Below are 23,063 nucleotides of genomic sequence, written 5' to 3' on the forward strand. Positions count from 1 at the left end.
ACAATGGAACTATTGTGTTGTAAGCAATGAAAGCTGCTATATCTATAAACTGATAAACATGATAAATACAAATATAACTTTGCTCATGTTTAGATGTTAAAATATTTAAGGATATATAACTAATAATCTATAATATCTTTTCTTTGAATTTGTGATGTAAATAGTAAACAGAAGCATGTTTGTGTGCAAGTTCATGCTTGTAAGTAATCAATAGGTAATCACCTACTTAAAAATAATGGTGTACTGGTGCAGCATTTAAGATGAAAATATCAAAATAATACAAAGGAAAATATGATTTATATCGGACTTTACATTCATGTTTCGACACACAGATATAAAGGAAAAGAGTAACTTTTAAAATCCCACTATGCATCTCTTGAAGTGCAATGATATAATGTTTACAAACATACGTTACATAGAAAACTCACCAATAATCGTGGCGTTTCCGCAGTTGCCATTTTTTACGTCTTCGAAATTAATATATCCTTCATTTGTCACATTTTGTAAGTTTTTTTTTCTACCCCAGAATGTATTCGAAATTTAAATAGACATGCATAACTTATTTATAGTGTTTGTTCAACTCGCTACATGTCGGTGGTCGCCATTTTCAAACAATCAGTGTGTGTCGATATCAACAATATTCCTGCGCACTTCCGGTAATGATCACCTAAGAATATTTATTTATACAGAACAAATTTACCGTTTATATCAACTGTTTTCATTCATTTAATTTAAAATATCTAGATGTGCATATTTTAATTACTTATCGCGTTTTATTTATGAATAACATACGTATTATACTGCACTACTTTTCATTGAGGAGGACATACTACTAGCAAGTGCCAGTCGTAGCAGACGAATTTTCATTGAGCTAAATACCCCCCCCCCTTTTTTTGTTGAATAACCTGCTAGTAATATTAACGAGGGTCTGGGTGAGGTTTTCAGAATAGAGAACAAAAGACAACGAAAAAAGTGCAGAAAAAAGGATAAAAATAAATAATAGAGAAAAATAGACCTAAAAATAAAGAAAAGATAATATTGGGGGTGCTACACTTGATATATAAATAATACTAGAGAATAATAGTCGAAATAAATAAAGAAAAATGGTAAAGAAAGTTAAAGAATTGTAGCATAATGGGGTGTTAGCTATACTTTTTAACTCCAAATTTCATATTGTTAATGAATATTTCGTCTAAAGATTACAAATTAGTCACATTTAATCCACTTGGAATTCATAATTTGTTTAGAAAAGACATATCATATTTCTATTCAGAATTTTTTTTTTTATTATGTTTTGAAAAATTAAAAATATCATTGACCAAAATTTAGAATATTTGAAATTTATACATAAACTATTTAGCTAACTTTATCAAATTTTCTGAGGACTGGCTACCTTTAGGAAAGGAAAGCCGAGTTATATTCCAAAACAAGGTTAGTGCAACTACCACATACCTACCATTCCATTTATTGCTATATTTCGACAAGTTTGGAAGTTTACATGCTAAAGTTGTATTTGGATAATATATATTTTTTTGTTTCATTTACAGTACTTATTACTCAGTTTGGCATCCATCGTCATTCAGTCAATAAGCTAGTGTTAGCTGTGGTCCGCATCCCCGAATACCCGGCAGAATTGTTCCTGTTGCTACAGAATAAAGAAATGAAGGACCTCCATCCAGACCCTCATCAATATTGACTTTCTACTTATATTTTTTTGATCACTCTAGCTAGATACATCACTATGCATGCAAATATTAGTAATGACCATAAAATTGAGAATGGAAATGGGGAATATGTCAAAGAGACAACAACCCGGCCAAAGAGCAGATAACAGCCGAAGGCCACCAATGGGACTTCAACGTAGCGAGAAAATCCCACACCCGGAGGTGGTCCTCAGCTGGCCCCTAAATGAAAATGTGTACAAGTTCAGTGAAAATGGACGTCATACTAAACTCCAAGACATATAAATGAACTAACCCAGGATAAAGGGGAGGTTCCAACCATATGTCCCCATTCAAACGCATTGATCGTAAAAAAAAGGGGTGTTGGAACCCCCTCCCCATGGATCCGCCACTGCATGTCGTGAAGGGTAATCTGACTGATCCTGCTCCATTAGTAGCATCCGTCAGGATAATATATATGTCACAAATGTTATCCGATAGTACTATTTAGCTGGATGCAAAATTAAAAAAATAAAAAAAAAAAAAAAAATAGATACGAAAAAGACTACACCAAAGATTAAAGAAAAAAAGATAAAAAAACAAACATCATTAAAACCAAACTAAATATTATTGTTATATACATATGCATATATATATATTCACGGTTCTACAATCTGTCGATACCTATAATTTGGCATTGAACAAGGTCATGTTTTTCTCTGACAATTAATGTCGTCTTTACTCTACATCCATTGGATGTTGGATGTGTACTGATTGATATTTTAGTCTTAGATACATGATTTTTTTTATAAGTTGTCATTGGCTTTAAACTATAGCTGTCAGTAATTGCAAGTACTCTCAGATTTGTACTAGTAAGTGTCTTTTTTGTTGTGGGGATGTATAGATACCCTGCCACGTCCGGTCTGTGTTTTTATAACTTTTTTTCTGCTTTGTATCGACATGATAAGTTAAGCCATTTTCAACTTGTTTTTTTTAGTTTGTTCATATGTTGTGCTGTTACACCACTGTCCCAGGTTAGGGGAGGGTTGGTTTAACCCCGCCACATTCTGTATGTGCCTGCCCCAAGCCAGGAGCCTGTAATTCAGCAGTTGTCGTTTGTTGTTATATGTCATATTTTTTTTCATTGTTTTGTACATATAAATCATGCCGTTAGTTTTATCGTTTGAATTGTTCTATATTTATTATTTCGGGACCTTTTATAGATGACTAAGCGGTATGGGTTTTGCTCGATGTTGAAGGCCATACGATGACCTATAGTTGTTAACTTCTATGTTATTTGGTCTCCGGTAGAATGTTGTCTCATTGGCAATTATATCACATCTTCTTATTTTTATATCAATCCACAAAGAATAGTTACAATTGAGCAATACGACCTGTATGCTCTGTAAGGGAAAGACGGCTCCTGTTTCCTTATGACAATAGTTCCGTTACACATGTTAAATTTTTAGGATAGATATCAGATAACAAGACATCATACACGATAGCGAATTAGCATATATCTCTTGTCTTATACTAAGTCACTACGAAATCTATAAACCACGTAATTGCTTTATTGGCAATTATACTACATCTACTTATTCAGACATCTTACTCTTTTACAGCGAACGTGAACGTTTAACATGAGATCAAAGGAGCGGCGTAGCTTGGTCCTTATTTCTAATGAGGCAAAACATTTAAAAAACTAACAGAATCCTATTCACCTCTAAAAAGTTTAACATTATCTCTGTCTTGTAACTTTATATGCTTATTTATCGGTCGCCCCACTGTCTATATCACTCTGCTCAGCTCTTAATAAAATTGCATATATCACGGCTTTGTGACGTCAAATACGTTGACCCGGTCCTAAGAACTTTGACTCGGACATATCACCGACGTCATAATATATGAACCGACGTTGATAAGTTTGACCAGAACTTATTACGTCATCTTCCGGTTTGCTGGTGAAACAAAGAAAACATTTGTTTCTATCATGCATAATACGCACATTCAACCCGATAAATCGATTATCTGGATGTCTGCATATTCATGTTGTAAAATATCAGCTACACGACACAATATCAAGCCTTTTTTATCTCGTTCGCTGAGCTCACTCAACAAAAAGCAGCTGATATTTTACGATATCAATATGCAGATAACATGATAATCGGTACAGGTTGTATGGAAAGAATATAACTGGATTCACTTAAAGTATGCTCTATATGAATAAACACGCATGTCGGAAAGATGAGCATAGTTGGTTCCCATTGGAACGCATACTGTCTGTTGAAAAAACACGTCTACCAAGCAAGAATCTAATCAGTTTCACATTTCTAGCCTTTTTTTTGAAACAATGCTATTTCTTACAAAGTATAATCTGTCCGTTTCCTTTAACAAGAAATTTGTATCTACGTCGGTCATTTTCATGAACTAAAATCGACTAATTCTTTTGCTGTTTTGTCAATCAAAAGGTTATCTCCAGAAAAGAAAAAGAAAATTTGTAAGCGGAGAGAGAGAGAACGAACCAACACAGCTCGTATGTGGAAGTGTTTAATTTCTTGCAGAATAGTTGATATTAATTAGCAGTTTTGTTATATGTATTTTAAGAGTTCATCATTTCTTCTATACTTCTATGCAATCTTATTCTCTTGGTATGTTATGTCTTCTTAGTACTCTATTTTATGGTTCACTAGTCAGTCAGTCATGTGTCAAGTTATCTTATCTTCTATTGATCATATTCATTGAGTAAAAGGTGGACTGGGATATAGAAATATGGTAACCTGGACTGGACTTTTCCGTTCGGCAATAAAACACATACTTAACAGAAAGGTATCCGTTTTCGTTGTGCATCATTTTCCTGTCGCAATGGGAAGTTAAATGGAATGCCTTATGTAGAGAGTGTAACACGCTCTCTTCACGATGAAGAAAATTGCAACAACTCTTTCAGAGGTTCATAGGTGGCTTGTTGTAAGGAAACATTTCAGTCCCTGTCTAACAAGCCCCTTTCAGCTGCAGTCGATATTAAGGCCCCAATCCTGGTCTCACAAATTTGCAGAACCTATAGCTACTGGACTATTATAATTTGTTCTCATCATGAATATGTATGCAATTTTGTTACTAGGGAGTAAGCAAGCAACAATCGATGAAACCTGTTAAATGCGCATTTTTCCATTAGTAAATGCCGAAAACTCGTTTGAGACGCCGGTTTCACCTTTAACTATCCATTCCAAAGCAGAATCATTTCCTGTCATGCTTTATACGGTTGATTTATTTTTCAGTATGCAGTGATTTTGTCACGGCTTTCCGAGACATACGACGCTGCTTTGAATATGGAGGCTCTGAAAGGATTATAGGGATATGGTCAGCTGGACTTCTTCCTTCCAGCATTAAAACCCGCCTTGTATGCGTCAATTAGGTTGTGCGGGATATACAAATACGTAAGCCACGTCCGATAGGAAAGGGGACGTTAAATACGACGCCTCTCTATTTTGAAGAGTGCAAAGATCTCTGTTTGTGAAATCACCCTCCCTCACAAATAACCACCAAACAACTTCATTCTTGGAATAATTCTACCCAACCCAAGATACTATTTTTATCAATTTTCCGCCATTCCAGTAGACACACTCTGCTGAATTGATCTTATCGATCAACAATGCTCTAATTTTTCCAGCCTAAACTTTCATGAAATATTTTACGCTAGAGTTCAGCATCACCAACCAAGTGTAGGTATTTGAAATAATTTTTACTCCAAATATAGTTTCGTCGTAATAAGATACACAAATTCACATTAATTCAGTAACAACGATTTATTTTGGACCTGTTTTGTGAAATATATTATTACTATCCGTGAAATCATCCACGTCAGACTGACTATCGATATCACAACTTTTTTTAAACCATTCTACCACTTTATAATATCCGTTATAAGGAGACACTTTGTTAATATCCATTTTTGAAAACTGTCGTTTCTTTGTGTCTGATGACCACTCAAAGTCCCACTGAAAAAAAAGAAGTTATATGATTTATATAGGTACAATATCGGCTTTTTTAATTCTTTCTGTAAACTAATGTGCATATTATAGGGTTGTTTAATGAATTTTAATGTATTTTTTCATATAGGTTTACATCGAAAAAAACAAACAATATGTAATGTGTTATCTCAAAAACTTGCATAAGTTTACCTAAAGAAATATATACATATATATTGTTCGCTTTTCGTTTTTGCTATGGCGTTGACAGTTTTCCATCGTCTTAAAAATTTGAATATTCCTTTTGAATCTTCTGCCTATCTCAAATATATAAGCCAACGCATTTTCAAGGACCTGTCATATGTATGCGGCATTAGCTAACAGATTTTCGGAGACCCTTCATATGTATGCGGCGTTAGCTAACATATTTTCGGGGACCTGTCATATGCATGTATGCGGCGTTAGCTAACATATTTTCGAGGACCTGTCATATATATGCGGCGTTAGACAATGAATTTTCTAGGACCTGACATATGTATGTGGCGTTTCGAATCGAAAAATTGATTATTCCATGCAACTGTTTTCGTGTTATTTTTTTTCAATAAATATATCTTGACGTTTAAGCCACGATAAACCCAGACATAGAAATATAATATAAATTTTATGTTTCGTCATAAAAAAAATATTTAAAAAAATCAACTTATTTTTTTCAAAATTAATATTTTTGAAACTTTTAATCGTCAAGATGCTGTCAGTGTTCGTCTGTTTTAAATTCACACTGTACACTATTACCTCAAGTTCTGGACTTTCGGATGACGCCGATTCCATATTTGTATTTGTATCTTTATTTATTGCTGGGTTGTCACCCTTGTCATAATAAACCTAAAACAACGTTCAATATAAATCATAATTTATTCATAAATATCTTAAATCATGTGTATAACTAACAACGGAAACATGTGTTTCAAAGGGGATTTTTAGCTTAGTTTGTAGTTTTGCACCTAATGGTGCAATTATTACTTTATTTCTAACATCTGTGCTAAATTGTGTACATATGACCAGTTTATATATTATGGGTCTTTGGTATACGTGCGTATTTGTCCTGTACATAATTATTATATATACTAGTAATTGAAAATGAAATTGATGCTTTGAAAAATGGAAAATAATCTTTAAATGATGGGAAATTATAGAACTACTTCTTCCAACTAAATTATTTTTAGGCAAATTCTTAAAACTCAGTACCTGTATTGAAAACAAACTAACGAGTGCAAGCCGATATAAGATTTTTGCATGCCATTCAATAAAGATTTGGAGAAAAAAAACCACTTATATAGGACTTTTTATATGACCTCGTTAGGTCATACGTCAACCAATATTTGTTCCTCTTAACAGGAGTTCCCCTGGAAACTTTGTTATAAACAATGTCATAATATCAGTTCTTGTTTGAACAAATATTCTATACCCTTAATTTATTCCGTAAGGAACAAAAACCAGTGGAAATAATATTACAGAATATTTGAGCTTTTGATTTTGCCATTTGATTATGACTTATATCTAGAAATTGACTATGAGGGTCGGTTGAAAACAAAACTTTACGACAAAAGAGATGATTTCAGCTTCCCAAATGTGAATTTTCATTTTTAAACCAAGAGTTCCAAATGGTGAAGTTGAAATCGTCACTTTGTAAATTTTACGGACGCCATCACGAGTTGGTTGACCGTTATGGAATATCCGTTTCACAGATGATATCGGATATGTTCCTTATGTCGTAACTACAATCCTGTTCCCTTTTCACGAATGTGACCTACCGAATTAGACTATTTACCCCTATTTGTGACATTTTTATCTATTGTTTTTGTTTGTTTTGTTCACACATCGTTGTCAATATAATAGAATTTGATGCGACTGTAAACAAGTGAGAGGTTTAGCTAGCTTTAAAACCAGGTTCAATCCACTATTTTGTACATAAGAAAATGCCTGTACCAAGTCAGGAATATGACAGTTGTTATCCATTCGTTTGATGTGTTTGAACTTTTGATTTTGCCATTTGATTGGGGGCTTTCCTTTTTGAATTTTCCTCGGAGTTCAGTATTTTTGTGATTTTACTTCTTATACTTGGAACTTATATTATGAAGGAACTTCTATTTCATGACAGTTTAAGTTATCTCCCATATAACAGAACATACTTTTTCTGTAACTCCTTTTTCATAAAGTGTTATTTCTTTGTCAAACAATGGTGATTCTCTGCAGATAATTTGTTTGACACTGGTCTGAAGATCACATGTTCCACAGATAACAGTACTACTGTCATCTGACCAATCAGATTCGTCAGATTTTCTGTTCCTAAATAAGACAAAAAGTGTACTTTTGATTATAATCAACAAACTTCTTTAGGGACGTAATGCAAACGAAAACAATTTTGATGAATAATTGGTATATACAATTTTATAGTTTCTCGAATCAGTTTGGTTTTTTGTTTGGTCCGGATTTTGGTTGCTTTTTCGACACACGGCGTATCTTTCTTAATTGATATTCTGCGTTTTCACATGACTATGTTGTTTACGGAACACTATAAAAAAAAACTGAAAATATTATAAAGTTATTTAAATTAATACTTTGATTTGTCACTTCCTCAGTAATCAATTTACGAGATTTGAACATCGGTAAAATACTGTCGACTTAATTTAATTTGTATAATATTTTAATAATTTCATAATTAATTTTTCTGTTATCTACTGACTTCTTCAGAGTGTAACGGGCGCCATGATTAATTGGTTGACCGATATGGAATATATCTGTTATAAAAAGAAATGAATATGTTCTCATTGTAGTAGCCATTCTTCAGTCCTTTTTTCTTCTATTGTAATACCACCGAATGTGTACTTTCCATGAGCAAAACGACGGGTGCTACATGTGGGCGGCAGGTTCTGCTTACCCTTCGGAGCACATGAGAGCACCTCTGGTTATTGTTGGGGTTCATTTTTCTCAATCTTAAGATTTTTATGTAGTGTATTGGAGACTGTTTCGTTTTTGTTTGCCATTATTTTGTCGTTCTCTCTTCGACTTTTAAGTTTTGTTCCTCCCTTTGGTATCTTCCGTCTCTTTTTTTTTCTTAAATTTTTCTTCTGGAAGAGTTTTTAAAAGGATAGATTTTATTGCAAGCTAAAACAAATTGTCTTGACCTACTGATGCATGGAATGCCTTCAAAAGAATGTACATTTTCGTAAGTCTACATCAAATTTTAAACAGTAACACTATGTAGATTTAAGCAAAATGATCAGACATCGATTACATGAATGTACTTCAAAAAAATGATTACATGTACTTCACAATTGCAGAAAATCACTATTTGACTTATATACACTGATCTCAGTCACTACTTACTCTTTTAGCAAGGTCACGTTGTCATCTGTTTGCTCTCGACTGCTGGAACAACTTCTTTGGAATATGATCTGTTTTATGTTAAGTAAAGTTTGATGTGTGATAGATTTACATTTAACTGTATTTTTTGCCCTTTACATTAATCTATTAACTCGAAAAACACATAGACAGTTCAGAAAGATAGCCTAGTAACCAGCTGTTTGCATTGTAATCTCTAGCTGTAATATTGCCCTGGTATATCTTACACGAGTAAACAAAATACTTCGAAAGAAGAGGACAGATACCTAGAAACACGGGAAATTTTTACTAAATACGTTCCGTTATATAGATGATGTTCTCTCACTGAATAATACAACATTTGGTGACTATGTTGAACGAATCTATCCCATCGAACTAGAGATAAAGGATACTACAGATACAGTGAAGTATGCCTCATATCTTGACTTACATCTAGAAATTGACAATGAGGGTCGGTTGAAAACAAAACTTTACGACAAAAGAGATGATTTCAGCTTCCCAATTGTGAACTTTACATTTCTATGTAGCAACATTCCAGCAGGGCTTGCATACGGAGTATATATATCTCCCAATTGATACGATATTCCCGGGCTTGTATTTTCTATCATGATTTCCTTGATAGAGGATTGCTGCTCACAAGGAAGCTATTAAACCAAGAGTTCCAAATGGTGAAGTTGAAATCATCACGAGTTGGTGACCGTTATGGAATAACCGTTTCACAGATGATATCGGATATGTTCCTTATGTCGTAACTACAATACCCTTCCCTTTTCACGAATGTGACCTACCGAATTAGACTATTTACCGGATTTGTAATAACATAAGCATCAAGACGGGTGCCACATGTGGAGCAGGATCTGTTTACCCTTCCGGAGCACCTGAGATCACCCCCAGTTTTTGGTGGGGTTCGTGTTGCTTAGTTAGTCTTTAGTTTTCTATGTTGTGTCATCTGTACTATTATTTGTATGTTTGTCTTTTTATTTTTGACCATGGCGTTGTCAGTTTGTTTTCGATCTATGAGTTTGACTGTCCCTCTGGTATCTTTCGTCCCTCTTTTGTGAAACATAGAATCATAAGTTTATCAAGGATACTCCTACGTGAATTCCAATCAAACCCATTCTGAAAGAAAAAGTTAGATTACAGCAAATGTAAAATACTACTTGAAAAACTTTTCTTTTTTTGTTAAACATAATTGAAAATATGTCTGAATGCCATTTTCTTTTGCTACCATTTCTATTTTTATAAATAAAAATCACCTCGCTGTACCTTGGACAATACATAAAGAAAATCCGCTATTCTTTTAAATAATAAGCAAGAGGTAAGAAGATAAGTGATGTTTTTTTTTTGTCATTTGTATCAAGACTTGTCACTAACCTCGCCAGCGTCCATGGTAATGTCTTTATAATGTATACGACTGTAGACATCTGTATGTATACTCCTATCAGATAGGTTGTGTCCCCCGTTATAGCTGTTAGATACATACATGTATGCACCCCTTTGTGTTTGGTTTGTCGATACTGGAATATAAAGATTATCTGTACTAAATCCTCAAATACCAAGTAATACAATGTTATAAATTACCAATGATTTATGCCTTACACTAGTTCATGTTAAGGCTTTTTGCGTTTAAATTTGTACATCTAGTGTGCTAGTACTAGTACTAGTGACTTTGAGATGAAGAACAGCACTGTACCTTTGCTTTTTGTGTTTTTTGCTGTACATGTACTGATTGTATGTCATGGATGGATACCCACATCCTTTCTTTTCTTTTACCTTAAACATTATTTATAACATTCAAATCTATTCTTTACAAGCCGGCATTAAGCCTAATCCATACAAGCGAGCACTTCGTTTGTTATATTATAGACATATGCAATTGGCAATCAGGTAAATTCATGTTGTTATTTCGAATCGATTACAGCAGATTCCATTGAGTGTGTAGCTAAAGGTAATATCTTTGGTTAGCTTACTTGTTAGCTGAACCGTGAAGTCATTATTAGGTCAGGTATACTACCCTCCTTTCGAAGTAGCATAGTCCAACAGACAGATCGATTGGTTTTCTGTCGGACAAGTCTATTCTTAAAGTAGGGTAGTTTACCTAACCTAACAATGACTTCACGGTTCAGCTAACAAGCAAGCTAACCAAAGATATTACCTTTGGCTACACACTCAATGGAATCTGCTGTAAAGATTTGCTGACACCATTGGACCCCGGCCACAGCAAATCCTTAAAAAAAGGCCGTTAGACGTCAGAATAATCTCGGACTATTGTTCAGGGTGCTATCTATTGATTAAATATGCACTTCTGTACAAGAGAAGTGAAAGATACCTAAGCGATATTCAAACTCATCAGCCGAAAACAAACTGACAATGTCGCGACAAAAAATGAAAAAACAACGAAAAGACAAACAGCAATGCATAAGACACAATATAGAAAACTAAAGACTGAGCAACAACAAAATCCGAGGGTGATCTCATGTGCTCCGGAAGGGTAAGCAGATCCTGCTCCACATGTTTTGTAAAATTCCATTAAGGTCTGACAAAATTATTTCGACTTATGCCTTACCTAATTAATATTTAGAACAGACAGAACAGACACAACACAAATGGGTCCTGAGTTCTTCAAAAAACAAGTACATGTATATATTCCTGTCAATCAAACAATATATTAAAACTCAAACATTCTTATTATTATCACGATCGTATGTCGATGTTTTACTGATAGACCGTCCATGTAAAGATGAAACCGATTATTCATATAAACTGATATCTCCTCTCGATCACACACGCAGGCAAATACACACACTCAAACAAACAAACAAAAGCTAACTGTACCTAACTGTTGATGCCTAAAAAATACATTAATTTGTAAAATACGATAAGTTGGAAAAACAAATCCAATTTTTAATTTAGAAGGTAGCTCTTGATTATGAAGAAGCTTTTGTTCAAGTTTCCTGAAATGAAGGTTTGAAAAAGGCTATTGATGTTATAAAAAGTTTGACCCTATGCCTTTTTTCTAAATGTAAACCCCAAAAAACATAAACATCAATACTGCAGTAGATATTACAATTTCTTAAATGACGGATGCCACATGAGGAGCAGGATCTGCTTTCCCTTCAGGAGCACCTGACTTCACCCCTGGTTTTACGTGGGGTTCGTGTTGCTCAGTCTTTAGCTTTCTACGTTGTATTTTGTAGACTGTTGTTTGTCATTTGGTCTTTTTATTTTTTTCAATGGCGTTGTCAGTTTATTTTCTATTTTCTACTTATGACTTTAAATGTCCCTTTGGTATCTTTCGCCTCTCTTATCTCTTCTCTTTCTTATAGATCTATTAGAGTTTTGCTGACATTGACATTTAGAAAACTAGATGTCTCGGAACGACACGAATGGGTCCGCTTGCAAAAAAAGCTTGAAGTCATTTTTAGGAGTGGAAATTTGAGAATGAAAGTCCGTATAACTGTTATATTCACGAAATTTTCAAAGTCCAAAGCCCGTAATATCGGCAAAAATCAGCGGAGCGGAACAAAACATAAATTCTACCTGTTATTTATCATAGTAGACTCACATTCTTATCAAAGCACTGAAGTACTGAACATCGGATGACCGCAAGTTCTTGTGGATGGTCACAAGCACTTGTCTCAGAAAAAAAATCACATCTCTATACCTGAAAGTGAGGTTAATGTACAGATATATAAAAAAATTCTGAGACAAGTTCGTGCGTGGGTGATAAATAAATGACAGGGAATTCAACCTCACCGTAATAACTATTATATTGTAGTGATACAAATCAGTATACTCTGGTTTGTTGTTATATATTATATTAATATTTGTATATTACAGTTACATGTATATATAATTTTCATCCATTTGTATATCATTCTATTCTACTATATTAATAATAGTGCAGTGCAAGTGCATGGTGGGCACTCTTCTGTAATAATTTGATTTTTCTAATAGATTGGATTTGAGTAGGCATTCATATTTTCCCGCAAAACGTTCAATCTCCAATGATGAGTTATCGGTCCTTGAGAGAGAGCAAGGACCGATAACTCTGCATGGGAGATTGCAAACGTGCTTAAGATATTCTTCCGCATACGTTAACACATTTTTTTTCTGTACGTGTGCATAGATATTAATGATTTTTTACTTATATACATATATAACAGAACATTTTCATATTATTAATTTATGTTCTACAAAAAATATTTTATGAGTATTCATTGAAGAAATGAATTTATAACAAGCTATAAAGAATGTTATTTTGCACTCGATGATGTCCGCGTATTTATAGATTATAGATCGGTTACCAGTCAAACACGACAGTAACGTAATGGAAATCTCTCTGGCAACAATACATCGGAATGCCCTTACGGTCATCGCGATGTAAAAATCAGTTTAATATGTGAAAGCGTTTAGAAAAAAGTCCATATAACTATTATTTTCATATAATTTGCATAGTCCAAAGCCCATAATTTTGACAAAAATCAGCGGAACGGAACCAAACGTAAACTCGATCTTTAACTCATCATAGTAGAATCATTTACTAAAAATCAGCTCAATATGTGAAGGCGTTTAGAAAAAAGTCCGTATAACTGTTCGTTGCGGAATGACGGAATGACAGATAAGGGTAAAACTATATGGTCGGGCCATCATCATGACATATTTATCAGAAACATTCAAACAGAACAACGGAAGAATGAATGTAGCAATCCGCAGTATGAACGAAGTGTTTGTATTATTCACTGATTAAGATATGAAGCTTTTATATAAGATGTCGTATGACAGAGTAATAATATATTCCTGGTAATCTGGAAATAAGAAATAGTGGGTTGAACTTCTTAAACTAATAACCATACATTACATGAGGGTCTGGATGGGATTTACAGAAAAGAGAATGGACTACTATTACAGAAATTGGGCAACAAAAAAAGAAATGGAGAAACCCCTCCCCCAAAATAAGAATAGAGAATAATAAGGTGCTAGAATATAAAGAATACAAAATAATGGGGTGGTAAAATATAAAGAATAGAGAAAAATGGCTAAAAAATGAAAGAATACAGAATTAATGGACACCCAATCCAGACGCTCCACATTGGATGAACGTTTATGATTCATAATAATGATTAAATTTTGTGTTGTTATTTTTGGTGAGTTACATGTTTCAGTAATTAACAAAAAGCAATTTTCAGTGTCAGAGCAAACAAACCTCGTAAATAATTCTGCAAACGTATATTTTTTTTGGTAATAATTTGTTTACTGAAATTTCACCCATTTAGTTCGAGACAAAACATATGGTAATGATATACATTGAACTTTACGTCTTCTTTTTAGTATAAATGATTGTTATTGTCACAATCGTGGTTTAAGAGTTAAATGGTATTTACTATCATGATAGGTAAAGCCCCATATAATTTTATGAACGATCTACATGTAAAACGAATTTAAATTTCCTAGAATATAAATAAGAAGATGTGGTATGAGTGCCAATGCGACAACTATCCATCCAAGTCACAATGTTTAAAAAATTAAACAATTATAAGTCAAAGTACGGCCTTCAACATGGAGCCTTGGAATGCCTATATACTTCCTTAATTTGGATACGTCGTGTATGAAATGCACAAGAGAGGTATATGTAGCTAATGACAAAAGTTGGAATTGAAATTGTTTTGTTTAAATCGAAATCGAAACATATTCATTACCAATGGCAATAATAAAAGGAATTGATTAATAATATATTTGATCTAACAGAAAAAATACTTCGAATTGACTTAAATAAACAAGTTCATTTTAGAATTAAATGGCTTTTTTGTAATCTTATTTGAGTGTATAAAAAATTCCACACTTTATTCTAGAAATATACACACGCTCAATACTTTTTCAACCATATAAAATGACCAAAAACCTTCAATTCTCACAATTACATGTTTTTGCTACAACCATATTAACGTTTGTATTTCTATGCATTGTTTTGACGGAGAGCACGTGCAGCCTTAGATGTTGCATTTTATACGGAAATAAAATATTACTTTTGTATGTCCTTGAAAGTATGGGAAGCAGCTGGAACTGCACATACTATAGTAGCAGGCATTGTTGACTCAAAATCACACGAAAAGATCTAGTGCATAACTACCATAAGGAATATTGGAAACGACCTGCTGAAAAAAGTCTGCAACCTCAGCTAAACACTTAAACAGGGTACCTGTTGAAAATATAGTCTAAAACCTCAGCTAAACACTTAAACAGGGTACCTGCTGAAAAAATAGCCTGAAACCTCAGCTAAACACTTAAACAGGGTTAAGGATGTTCTCTCCTCTTGTTTTTGAATGTTTGCCAGATATTCGGAATCCTCTGGTTTTATCCATATAGTGCCATTAAAAATTTTGCCCGCAAAACCCTACTTTTCTTTTCATAATTTTATTACATAAAGTATAAAAAGCCATATTTGAAAATAAAAGAAAATCCTTGTTATTGTTTCATGGTTTTTGAAACAAAAAAGCGGCCAATGTTAAAAGTATTAAAAATCTAGAGAGAATCACTTCCCGCCAAATTTTCAATGGCTCACCCGGGCTTCTATATAGCTCGAAAACAAGCACACGGACTATTCAATTTTCCTTTATTCTCATACTTTTAATTTACAACACTTTTAAAAAGCTTGTTATTTTGAAACAGAGTAGCAAACATCCTTAAGAAAGGGAAGTCGGTTTTTGCAACATTTGATTTATGACACCAAATTAGAATTCTTTGTTAATTCAGGAATTAATTTGCAACAACTTGGTTTGTTTGACTTTTACATCATTCTGTAAATACGAGGAAAAGGGATGCGAGATGCTGCATATAAATGAGACAAAAATCGCTTAAAATACCACAAAATGAAAAATTATCAAGTTTCTGTCGCTGCTTTTTGAAAAGACAGCTGTTATAAAAGGTTTTCGACAGTTAGTTTAATGGAGGTCACCTTAAATCAAGTTGTTTGTAAGGTTTTACACAAAATACCTTATAAAAACTTATCAAAGACAGATGGCTTATACTTTTTTACGCCAGACGCGTTTTTCGCGTCTACAAACGAATCATCAGACGCTCGAATTAAAACAGTTAATTTGCATTGTGCAATACTTTTCACTATGTATTAATGTTTTGTATCACTTAAAAAGACAGTTTACATTATTCTCCTATACGCTATGCCATAATAAGTATTTCAAAGTGTTGACCGATTAATTTTAGCATCACTTAAGAAAAACAGCTTGAGTAATTTTTCCTTATTCTTCATCTCGCATGTCAACCATCCCTCGTGAGTGTTTTATCATTTTGAAATATAAAAAAATAAACTGTTGTCGTGATAATGTTTTTGATTTTTTTTTTTGTAATTTATTGCGAACAATATTTTGAAAGGATATGTATATGACGCATTTTTCAACTTATTAGCTGCACTTTTCTTGGTATCGCTTTCCTCGTAAAAAAATTAATTTGTACTTTAAGCACAGCCATGTTCTACATAGAATCTGAATATAAGAGGTTATTTGTGCTTTTTATTGTCAAACTAAATGATGAGATTGTTACAAAATGTTTCAGCTTAATCAATCTTATCTTAAAAATAATATTATTCACAAAATCGATTCCAGTGTACACCGAAGAGCCAATTAAATGTTTAGCAATAACATGCATCGATTTGCGCTTGTTCGCCGATTCTCTCTCCGACTCGTGTATGTGCTCTGGTTCTCTCATCGACTTGTGCTTTTGGTCTGGTTATCTCAACGACTCGTTCTTGTGCTCTGGTTCTTTCATCTACTCGTATTTGTGCTCTGGTTATCTCACCGACTTGTGCTTGTGGTCTGGTTCTCTCAACGACTCGTATTTGTGCTCTAGTTCTCTCACAGACTCGTGTTGGTGCTCTGGTTCTCTCATCGACTCGTATTTGTGCTCTGGTTCTCTCACAGACTCGTGCTGGTGCTCTGGTTCTCTAACTGATTCATGCTAGTGCGCCTGTTCTCTCACCGACTCGTGCTTGTACGCTTGTTCTCTCATCGACCCGGGCTTGTGCTCTAGTTCTCTGATTGACTCGGGATTGGGCTCTGGTTCTCTCTCCGACTAATGCATGTATGCTGGTTCTCTCACCGTCTCGCACTTTTGCTCTATTTTCTCACCGACTAGTTACTTGTGCTCTGGTTTTCTCACCGACTGATGCTTGTACTCTGGTTCCTTCACCAACTTGTGTTTGTGTGCTGGTTCTCTCACCGACTCGTGCTTGTGCTCTGGTTCTCTCATCGACTCGTGCTTCTGCTCTGTTTTTCTAATCGACCCAGGCTTGTGCTCTGGTTCTCTTATTGACTCGGCTTGTGCTCTGGTTCTCTCACCGACTAATGCGTGGGTGTTGGTTCTCTCACCGTCTCATGCTTGTGCTCTGATTTTCTCACCGACTCGTTACTTGTGGTCTGGTTTTCTCATCTACTCATGCTTTTGCTCTTGGTTTCTCAAAGACCCGTGCTTGTGCTCTGGTTCTCTCGCCGACTCTTGCTTGTCTGTTGGGCTCTTACCGACTCGTGCTTGTGCTCTGGTTCTCTCACCGACCCGTGCTTGTGTGCGGGTTCTCTCATAAACTCGTGTTTGTGCTTTGGTCCAATCACCGAATCTTGCATGTGCTCTGGTTATCTCACCGAGTCGTAACTTGTGCTCTGGTTCTCTCAACGACTCATGTTTGTGTGTTGGTCCAATCACCGAATCGTTACTTATGCTCTGGTTCTCTAACTGACTCATGCTTGTGCGCTGGTTCTCTCACCGACTCTTGCTTGTACGCTGGTTCTCTCACCGACTGATGCTTGTACTCTGAATCCTTCATTGACTCGTGTTTGTGTGCTGGTTCTCTCACCGCCTCGTGCTTATGCTCTGTTCTCCAAACGACTCGTGTTTCTGCTCTGGTTCTCTAATCGACCCATGCTTGTGCTCTGATTTTCTCACCGACTCGTTACTTGTGGTCTGGTTTTCTCATAGACTCATGCTTGTGCCCTGGTTTTCTCACAGACCCGTGCTTGTGCTCTGGTTCTCTTGTCGACTCATGCTTGTGTGTTAAGCTCTTACTGACTCGTGCTTTTGCTCTGGTTCTCTCACCGACCCGTGCTTGTGTGCGGGTTTTCTCACTAACTCGTGTTTGTGCTCTGGTCCAATCACCGGCTCGTACTTGTGGTATGGTTCTCTCAGCGACTCGTGCATGTGCTCTGGTTTTCTCACCGACTCGTAACTTGTGCTCTGGTTCTCTCACCGACTCATGCTTGTGTGCTGATTCTCTCACCGACTCGTGCTTGTATGCTGGTTTTCTCACAGAATCGTGCCGGTGCTCTAGTTTTCTCATCGACTCGTGTTTGTGTGCTGGGTCTCTCACAGACTCGTTTCTTGTTGTCTGATTTCTCACCGACTCGTACTTGCGCTCTGGTTTTCTCATCGACTAGTGCTTATGCTCTGGTTTTCTCATCGACTCGTGTTTGTGTGCTGGTTCTCTCACCGACTCGTGTTTGTGCTCTGGTTCTCTCATAGAATCGTGCTTGTGCTCTGGTTGTTTCATCGACCCGGGCTTGTGCTCTGTTTCTCTAATTGACTCGGGCTTGTGCTCTGGTTCTTTCTCACACTAATGCGTGGGGGTTGGTTCTCTCATCGTCTCGTGCGTTTATTCGGATTTTCTCACAGACTCGTTACTTGTGGTCTGGTTTTCTCAGTGACTCATGCTTGTGCTCTAGTTTTCTCACAGACTCGTGCTTGTACTCTGGTTCTCTCACCGACTCATGTTTGTGTGTTGGTCCAATCACCGAATCGTTACTTATGCTCTGGTTCTCTAACTGACTCATGCTTGTGCGCTGGTTCTCTCACCGACTCGTGCTTGTACGCTGGTTCTCTCACCAAATCATGCTTGTGTGCTTGTTCTCTCACCGACTCGTGCTTTTATGCTGGTTTTCTCACAGAATCGTGCCGGTTTTATAGTTTTCTCATCGACTCGTGTTTGTGTGCTGGGTCTCTCACAGACTCGTTTCTTGTAGTCTGATTTCTCACCGACTCGTACTTGTGCTCTGGTTTTCTCATCGACTAGTGCTTATGCTCTGGTTTTCTCATCGAATCGTGTTTGTGTGCTGGTTCTCTCACCGACTCGTGCTTGTACTCTGGTTCTCTCATCGACTCATGTTTGTGTGTTTGTCCAATCATCGAATCGTTTCTTATGCTCTGGTTCTCTAACTGACTCATGCTTGTGCGCTGGTTCTCACACCGACTCGTGTTTGTACGCTGGTTCTCTCACCGACTCATGGTTGTGTTCTGGTTCAATCACTGACTCGTGCATGAGCTCTGGTTCTCTTACCGACTCGTGCTTGTGCTCTGCTGCTCTCACCGACTCGTTACTTGCGCTCTGGTTCTCGCACCGACTCGTGATTGTGCGCCGGCTCCCTCACCGACTCGTGCTGGTACGCTGGTTCTCTCACCGACTTGTTACTTGTGGTTTGGTTTTCCTAGCGTCTCGTGCTTGTACTCTAGTTCTCTCAGCGACTCGTGCTTGTACTTTATATAAATAAGAAGATGTGGTATCAGTGCCAATGAGACAATTCTCGTAACTTGTGCTCTGGTTCTCTCGCCGACTTATGCTTGTGTGCTGGTTCTCTCACCGACTCGTGCTTGTATGCTGGTTTTCTCATAGAATCGTGCCGGTGCTCTAGTTTTCTCATCGCCTCGTGTTTGTGTGCTGGGTCTCTCACAGACTCGTTACTTGTTGTCTGATTTCTCACCGACTCCTTCTTGTGCTCTGGTTTTCTCATCGACTAGTGCTTAGGCTCTGGTTTTCTCATCGACTAGTGCTTAGGCTCTGGTTTTCTCATCGACTCGTGTTTGTGTGCTGGTTCTCTCACCGACTCGTGTTTGTGCTCTGGTTCTCTCATCGAATCGTGCTTGTGCTCGGGTTGTTTCATCGACCCGGGCTTGTGCTCTGTTTCTCTAATTGACTCGGGCTTGTGCTCTGGTTCTCTCTCACACTAATGCGTGGGGGTTGGTTCTCTCATCGTCTCGTGCGTTTGCTCTGATTTTCTCACAGACTCGTTACTTGTGGTATGGTTTTCTCAGCGACTCATGCTTGTGCTCTATTTTTCTCACAGACTCGTGCTTGTACTCTGGTTCTCTCACCGACTCATGTTTGTGTGTTGGTCCAATCACCGAATCGTTACTTATGCTCTGGTTCTCTAACTGACTCATGCTTGTGCTCTGCTGCTCTCACCGACTCGATACTTGCGCTCTGGTTCTCGCACCGACTCGTGCTTGTGAGCTGGCTCTCTCACCGACTCGTGCTGGTACGCTGGTTCTCTCACCGACTTGTTACTTGTGGTTTTGGTTTTCCTAGCGTCTCGTGCTTGTACTCTAGTTCTCTCAGCGACTCGTGCTTGTACTTTATATAAATAAGAAGATGTGGTATGAGTGCCAATGAGACAATTCTCCATCCAAGTCACAATGTATAAAAAGTAAACAATTATAGGTCAAAGTATGGCCTTCAACACGGAGCCTCGGCTCACACCGAACAGCAAGCTATAAAGGGCCCTAAAATGACTAGTGTAAAACAATTCAAACAAGAAAACCAACGGTCTAATCTTTATAAAAAATGATAAGCGAAAAACGAGATTTCTCAGCGACTCGTGTTTGTATGCTGATTTTTTCACCGACTCGTTTTTGTGCACTGGTTATCTCACCGACTCGTTTTTGTGCACTGGTTATCTCACCGACTCGTTTTTGTGCACTGGTTATCTCACCGACTCGTTTTTGTGCACTGGTTACCTCGCCGACTCGTGCATGTGCACTGGTAGTCTCACCGACTCATTACTTGTGCTGTTAATCTCCTACCGACTAGTGCATGCGGCCTAGATCTCTCGCTACATTATAAGTGTCATAGTTTTTATAAAAATTCAATTTACATATCGTTTTTATTATGATTAAGAGATACTGTCTAATAATGCAAAGTTTGAAAATGTTTTATTCATTTTTCCGCGTTTTTTTTAATGATTTATGCACTTATTTGTTTGCACCTAACATTTACATATAGTCGTAGATTTTTCTTTTAAATCAATAACCTCCATGGAATGTAAGAAATTTGGACAGAAGCTTATTAAAGATAAAACAAAATAGCATCAGAAGAAATAAAAATGATTTTGTAAAAGAAAATACCGTATTTTACTGATAAATGAACTTTTTTCATTGTCAGTCAACATTACACATTTACACACCGGTCATTTACACTGACAATTGCAGGCGAGACATAGGGTTCCGCGGAACCCGTTACGAATTTTTGTTCAGTAGAATGCATATATAAAAGTGGCTTAAGTACATTCTGTATAAAGCACGGAAAATAATGTTCCCCGTACTTACAAAAGAGTGTTGGTCAACACCGCGTTGATTCGAGTGGCAGTAGATTCGTGCATAACAGGAGACATTACCTTGTCGGCGTACCAGGCCTCACAATTTGTAGAGTTTATGCGATTTATCTTTTGTTTTAACCTTGATTTGTATCTTCTTAATGGATTTATGAAATTTGAACATCGTTTGACAACTATTGCCTCTAATTTATCTTCTAATTTTACTAGCGATGAGCAGCATGCCACCTGAAACTATTCAAGTAAGAGCTACCGACCCTAGAGCTCATTTAGTTTGACATCATTGGAACAAGAGTTATCAACACTAAAGCTACCAGAGCACCTTATCGTTCCAGTTCTTGTTTTCTTGGATTCTTGGTGCTTAATCTAAATGATATATGTAAATAGAACGATGTTTGTACGTTGTTCTTCTTGCATTTTTTCATAGTTACACGTTTCTTTCCTCGACTTATGATATGTTATTGTACCTTTAAAATAAGTTTTCATTTGTAGAACTGAAACTACAAAAAAGATTTCTTTAATATTTTTCATAATATATTTTTTAACTTTTAATCGGTAAAATATTTGTTGTCATAAATTTCATATATTGTTTTAATGCTCTCTTATTCGGGAGTTAATAATTATGTTTTACTGCGTATTGTGTCAAAAATCAAAATCTTATAATTGTCTTACTTTTTGTATAGAATTTCTGCAAAGGTGGGATAAAGTCAAATTGTCTCTCAATTGTTTTGAAAGTAAGGCGAAAGATATCATATTGATAATTTAACTCATAAGTCGAAAAGAACTGACAATGCCATGGCAAAAAAAAGAAAAACGACGAAAAGATAACCAAGGAACAGCAGTATACAAAACACAACATAGAAAAACGACGAAAAGATAACTAAGGAACAGCAGTATACAAAACACAACATAGAAAAACGACGAAAAGATAACCAAGGAACAGCAGTATACAAAACACAACATAGAAAAACGACGAAAAGATAACCAAGGAACAGCAGTATACAAAACACAACATAGAAAAACGACGAAAAGATAACCAAGGAACAGCAGTATACAAAACACAACATAGAAAAACGACGAAAAGATAACTAAGGAACAGCAGTATATAAAACACAACATAGAAAAACAAAAGACAAAGAAACACGAACCCATCAAAAACCGGGGTATTATCAGGTGCTCCGGTAGGGTAAGCAGATCCTGCTCCACATAACTTTCCCTATTTCTGTCTCAGTTGTTAGGTCTTGTGGTCCTCGCAGTTTTTACACTGTATAAATTTATCGCTTTGGTAGGCGTCCGGATTCTTTTCGATACCAACATTGGCAACAAATGCAAATTGTACTTACCGATTCCACAATTTCGTAAAACTTAGAAAACCAGTAAGATACGGCACCAATACTGCCCAAAATATATCCGACAATAACTATAGTATGCATGTAAGGCTGTTGCTAGAAAATAAAAAAAATATACATTAACAGTATATATCATATAATATCAAATACTAAATACTACTTCATGTAGTAGAGAAAGAGCCATGGTACATCTTTGATATTTTCTGTTTAATTATTCACAACTTCTTTTTGGACTCGAACGACGAAGAGCTAAACATTATGTATGACTTTCCCAATTTGTTGCAGACTGTATGTTGCCCCTAG

The 23,063-nt window shown here is 36.1% G+C and overlaps 2 protein-coding genes across 2 annotated transcripts in view; both read right to left on the minus strand.

Annotated features, from left to right (window-relative positions):
• LOC127720422 (paramyosin-like) overlaps positions 1–611 on the minus strand; it is a 76,945-nt gene extending 76,334 nt beyond the window's left edge. Inside the window, exon 1 of the mRNA XM_052227003.1 lies at positions 429–611. Coding sequence (XP_052082963.1) covers positions 429–458 — 30 coding nt within the window. The 5' untranslated portion in view covers positions 459–611. The remainder of the gene's footprint in view (positions 1–428) is intronic.
• Positions 612–5,449: 4,838 nt separating this feature from the next.
• LOC127720435 (uncharacterized) overlaps positions 5,450–23,063 on the minus strand; it is a 30,030-nt gene continuing 12,416 nt past the window's right edge. Inside the window, exons 5-11 of the mRNA XM_052227026.1 lie at positions 22,755–22,856; positions 10,403–10,545; positions 10,120–10,147; positions 9,014–9,081; positions 7,816–7,972; positions 6,419–6,508; positions 5,450–5,656 (exon numbers count right to left, since the gene is read on the minus strand). Coding sequence (XP_052082986.1) covers positions 5,465–5,656; positions 6,419–6,508; positions 7,816–7,972; positions 9,014–9,081; positions 10,120–10,147; positions 10,403–10,545; positions 22,755–22,856 — 780 coding nt within the window. The 3' untranslated portion in view covers positions 5,450–5,464. The remainder of the gene's footprint in view (positions 5,657–6,418; positions 6,509–7,815; positions 7,973–9,013; positions 9,082–10,119; positions 10,148–10,402; positions 10,546–22,754; positions 22,857–23,063) is intronic.

The sequence above is a fragment of the Mytilus californianus genome, unplaced genomic scaffold, assembly GCF_021869535.1.
Source record: "Mytilus californianus isolate M0D057914Y unplaced genomic scaffold, xbMytCali1.0.p SCAF_11, whole genome shotgun sequence".
In the NCBI taxonomy this organism is placed as follows: Eukaryota; Metazoa; Mollusca; class Bivalvia; order Mytilida; family Mytilidae; genus Mytilus; species Mytilus californianus.